The sequence below is a fragment of the Acipenser ruthenus genome, chromosome 2, assembly GCF_902713425.1.
Source record: "Acipenser ruthenus chromosome 2, fAciRut3.2 maternal haplotype, whole genome shotgun sequence".
NCBI classification, from domain to species: Eukaryota; Metazoa; Chordata; class Actinopteri; order Acipenseriformes; family Acipenseridae; genus Acipenser; species Acipenser ruthenus.
In genome coordinates this window covers 105,479,163-105,484,764 of record NC_081190.1, presented here as the reverse complement: position 1 = coordinate 105,484,764, position 5,602 = coordinate 105,479,163, and the positions used below count along the sequence as shown (strand labels likewise).

The window sequence follows — 5,602 nt, the reverse complement described above, 5'->3', positions numbered from 1 at the left end:
TCATTTGATAGCGTTGGGTAGAAAATCTTTTGAAATATGAGTTTTGAAATCATTAGAGTAAAAAAATATAGGTAAGCCAATAATGATGGCGATTACATATTCTTAATATATATTTTCTTAGTAGCATGGACCAAGTTAATTGAATATAGGAAATATTTAATGCATTTACCAAATATGATACTATTAAGATAACTTGTTTTTATATATAGATATCTTTGACCAGTTTAAGAAAAATATGCTTGCGACTATTCATTTCCTTAATCTAAATGCACATCATTTCTGGTTTTAATGGATCTAGTCAAAGGAAAAAAATGCAACTATTCCTCCCCCAAACCATATAATTACCCTTAAATGACTGCAAGGGCTTGTGTGTTTCTATGAGATTAGAGCCCCGCAGCTATCAATACACTTTTCTCAGCAAGGGGCCAATCACATTAAGGAATCACAGGGCACTGCTGTTGCTCAACAAATCTGCGCACAATACAAGTAAAATAATTGTTGATCAATGTATGTATTTGGAGCATAAACACTAGCCAAAATACATCGTGGATATGTTTTAATATATAAGAATGTGTTAATGTTAATTCTAAGAACCTCCTTAACTGTAATTTACTATTGGCCGTTCCTGACAGCTCGCAGAAACCTACAGGCGAATGGCATATCTGTGTGTCCCTCCCCTCTCGGTGCTGATTGGACAGCGTCCTCCTGTCGCCTGCCTTATTAGCAAGTTCTTGCTACTGTGTTGACTAAACGTGACAATGTTCTGAAAGCTGAAGGATCTTGCTTTATTGTAAGTCTTGTTGTACCGTGTTGAACTGTTCCTGTTGACCGCTGTGATCAGAAAGGATTGGCTTTGTATGGCCCCAACTGTTGACATGACTTCTTTAACGATCGGCTTAAAAACTGAAGAGGCTTCACGTGTTGTTTTGAACAGAAGTGAAATGCAAACGAACCTGAAAATGGCAGGCGACGAGGAGGTGGAGAAGCCTAAAGTTGCTATACTTCCATTTAGTGTTGAAGCATTGATGGCAGATAAAAAACCTACCAGAGAAGTATCGAGTTCCGAAGTGACCGCTATTGCAGGAGCGTCGCACACACTCAGTCCCAGAATGGGTGCGCTAAGTGCTCCAGAGATGCCAGGCTCTGCCGTGAGCATCAGCTCGACATTCTCTGTAGCAGGACTAATCAAAATGCCAGAGGATGCAATTGTCAAATCTGAGAGCCCCGACAGGCAAGAACACAATTCATGGATACAAAGTTCAAGGTTCTCGCCTCCTCCGCCAAGTAAGTGTTTTCTTTTTTTAAAAAAAAAATCTGGTATTCCGGACTGTGTTATTGAATTATTAAAAATACTTGATGTAGCATAATACATTTTGTTGTGTCTTACTATAGGATGTATAATTACTTGAGTTGACTTATACTTCCACAATAAATTATATATCACATTGTTTTAGATCGGTAAATTTTGCCTGCCGCTAATGTTTGATTTTCACTCATATTAAAACGTATGCACACCTGTAGAGTCTAAAGGCTGTTTTTGTTTTAATATGAAATAGTTTCATTAGTGTAATCGTTTTGTTCATATTTGAAAGATTATATCCTCAAAAATGAGACATTACACGAGTTTCTGTATGGCGCTTTTAAAGTCAACTTACATTCATGTTTGACTATATAATATCTTGAATACAGTGTGTTTTATTAAAACACCTCCAATCGTATATGCTGTGTTTTTTGTAAAATCAAAAAGACGTTCTGTCTTCTTTTTTTTTTAGCTATAACAGTAGCCTAGGTACAATTTAGTCACGCTTGTGGACATATGAAAATGAATAGACACTAGGTTGTTTCAGTACCTTAATTAAAAAGGGATGATGTATCTATATTAAATTATCTTTGTGGTTTAAACTTATACGGGAAAACTAATGGCATATTTTTATATTACTATTTTAGGACGCCTGAGTCCCCCAGTTTGTCCTCTGAGAAAGCACAAAACTAACAGAAAGCCCCGGACTCCCTTTACCACGTCTCAGCTGTTGGCCTTGGAGAGAAAATTCCGTCAGAAACAGTACCTGTCAATCGCGGAGCGAGCAGAATTCTCCAACTCTCTAAATCTGACGGAAACACAGGTTAAAATCTGGTTCCAAAACCGGAGAGCGAAAGCAAAAAGATTGCAAGAAGCTGAGCTAGAGAAACTGAAAATGGCAGCCAAACCCATGTTGCCACCAGCTTTTGGGATATCCTTTCCTCTTGGTGCACATGTGCCTGCGACCTCACTTTACGGGGCACCCCATCCCTTCCACAGACAATCACTACCAATGTCACCCGTTGGACTTTATGCCGCTCATGTCGGATACAGCATGTATCACCTGGCCTGAAACGGCCCCTTCCTTCAGTGACTTTGAAATACCTCCAAAATCATATCTTCTCAAACATTTACATGGTAACAGTCGAGTGTCAGATAAAAAGATTACCATTTCAGAAGCTTTGTTTTGAACCTGAAATGCTTGTTCTTTTTACGGTGAGAGAAAGACGTTCTATAACGAAAAAAATAAGCCATCTAGACTAGTACACAATTGGTTACTGGTACATTGGTTTTGAAGGGGCTATACTTACTACCACAGTTATTGAAAAATCAATTATTTGGGCACTTTTAGTATTTACTATAAATATGTTCCAAATAACTTTTCGAGTTATTTGTCAGTTTGGAACTTGGTGCTACACAAAGACGAGCCACGCTTAATATCAATGACAACTCATTTCTTTAAGTGCATAGTTCAAGAATGATTTTGGCATCCAAACAAATCCACCAGAAACAACTGGTATATATATTAAAGAAAGTATTGTATTTGAAGGAATGTGGGAAGATTTAATTTTGATATGATGAGCAATTTATCAGAAGTAAAATTGTGTTCTTTGATAAAAAAAAAAAAACAACCCAGAGAACGGAAACAATAGCATTTGTATTTGACAGCACTGTCTGCTGTGTGTTTTGCAATGTTCCCTTTGGAAGGGATGTGTGTACAATGTAATATAATGTATATTTGAAATGTTATTATCATTTATATTATGACTATATTTGTTAAATAAATTAATTAACAATAAAAACGATGTTTATTCATGTTCCTTAAGATACGTCATTATTGATCAGATTTGATCACATTTCTAAACTACAACAATCCACACTATACCACTTCAATCATTTGTATATTACTGACAGTAATTATTTTATAGTCATTATTAAGCTATTTATAATGCCTACATCTATTTAATTCAAATGTCGTTTAATATAAACATAATGATGACAACTGCTTTTCTGAAATTTGATATCGGTTAGAGTAAATGTTAAGAAACACAGTGTATATTAATAACAGAAAGAACTACGCTGAACTCACAAGACTTAACATATCACCTAATACCTCTTTATGTATGGTTGCTAGCATGGGATCCTGTTCTGTGTTTATTAATTTTTTTGTTTTTTTTTTTTTAACCCACAGTTATTTACAGGAAACTTATTATTTTATGGCTTGCATTTACACAGAAATCATAAATTAATATATTTTTTATAACAAAAAGTTGAGATAATTCATATGATTTTGTATGTGCCTATAAACGAGTGTATATCACTGGTCAGATATCTCTATCTACATTAACATTAAAATATACTTTTTTTGTTACATATTGAAGATTAATAAACGTGAACTCTAACTTTGGAGCATTAAACAACAAGGTAACCATGTCGCAATTTAATTGGTGGGGTATGCCCCCAAAGCAACATAAGGCAGAATGTGTATTTAAAGGTTGTAAACGACGCCCTTTAAGTTATTAATTGTAATGGGCAGGTGTTACACGGTGTATTTACACAGTCATTTCTCATTTGACAGAACATAACTGAAATATTTCCTCAGCTGGTAACTATTGCTTTGAAGAAACCTCAGGTTTTGGCTCCTGTCAAGTTCCTGGGCAGCAAAATTCACAAACTTCAAGCAGTTCTGGACCTTATAATTGAGTTCAGTTTGATTGAGGTCTGGCTAGGCCTACCATTATTAACTAAGGCAGTGGGTACAGACCTATGGAAATGTCATAGTTTAATCTCTAACATTACACTGAGCTATAGACATTGACAAAACGAGTAGGGCTATTAGCGTTACTCATTTACCACAATGTGCAAATACAGATACACTTATTTACATGTCTATGTATGTTACGCATTTCGTACCTACTTTGGAGCTTCGTGTAACTGGTTAAGGTTGTGTATGCTATAAAATACATAATTGGGGCCGCTTACTCGTGAAAGCTTTTACTAGCAACATAGCAAAATAATTACCTAGGATTTTGTATCTCCTCGCTTTTTAAAGACTAAGATATTTAATTTCAAGCAATTTAAAACTTTTAGTTTGAGGCTAAGTTGGAAGAAAATAATTGCTGTAATGAGCAAATGCAATCTTCTGCAGACGCGCTGTGGCTCCAGTCAGACTGTAGCTGGGGGCAACGCGGAACTTCTATCATTCCTAAAACGTCAATGAGTGTTTCAATACTCAATGAACGACTTATAGCCTGGCCTGATTCTCGCTTTCTTTTGTTATTTTAGTTATATATTTAAGGCACGAATAGTCAATGGAGAGCCAAGCACGTCGTTCATATGGACATCATTTGCTCGTCTTGATGTTCCCCATAGCCTATTGCTCTTGAACACGTATGCAATCTCAGCAGACACCACTGTATTTTCAACGATAATCGGTGCACACCCGTTGGCATCGAGTGGGACTTATTTGTACAGTAGCGCGTAAATCTTGATAATCTTGCTAACTATGTTTGCCTTGTTTGATGTCGTGATATTGGAATTAAACATGATCAGTCACTGACTGGCAGATGTCAAAAGAAGAGACAGCAACTCCGTTACTTTGCTGTGGGCACTAGTGTATCCTCCCTCTGGTCTGGAGTCTTTCGTTGCTCAATTACACACAGATGAGAACAATTAATAAATAAATAATGGCAATAAATTGGGAATCACACGGATGAACGCTCAATCTGAATGGGAAAAGTTCGCACAAAAGAGCAGCAAGGATTTGTCGGCTCTTTTCAAGAGGGGCCGCCTTTTCTTTTTCTTGCCCATGGCTTAAGAACAAACAAAACTCACTTTTGTTTTTAACATCTTAAAGATCACAACGGGTTGTTCGTAGCGAGAATCACTGTTTTCCTTTTAACTCTGGTTGATAACGCCATGCATATAACCCCATGAACTGCGAGAGTAAAAACAGCATAATTAGAAATCACATCTCCTCAGTGCTGAAAACTCTTAGCTCTTCTGAATGGCATCTTCACTAAAGACTTTCTTTCTTAAGAAGCGGATATATTTGCTTTATTTTGTATAAATTACACCCGATTTTTCAAGTGTTCAAACTACATAAAAATAAAAACTGAACAATCCCGCTCTGTGTTTATTTAAATACTAAATGTTTCATAATTAATCTTACGCTACAGATTTAATACTTACAGTTGTATTATTTGAGAATGTACTTTAAACACACACATACAATACACCATAATAACAATAATTAAGTCTCATAAGGGTTATGTTTAATAACTTTTTCAAAAAATCATATCT

At 35.9% G+C, this 5,602-nt stretch overlaps 1 protein-coding gene across 1 annotated transcript; it reads left to right on the top strand.

The window, feature by feature from the left end:
• Positions 1-736: 736 nt before the first annotated feature.
• msx1a (muscle segment homeobox 1a) lies at positions 737-3,115 on the top strand. Its single transcript, XM_034014489.3, has 2 exons — positions 737-1,284; positions 1,948-3,115. Exons 1-2 carry the CDS (start codon positions 858-860, stop codon positions 2,370-2,372), a joined length of 852 nt encoding a protein of 283 aa, XP_033870380.1. The 5' UTR covers positions 737-857; the 3' UTR covers positions 2,373-3,115.
• The last annotated feature ends 2,487 nt before the right edge of the window (positions 3,116-5,602 follow it).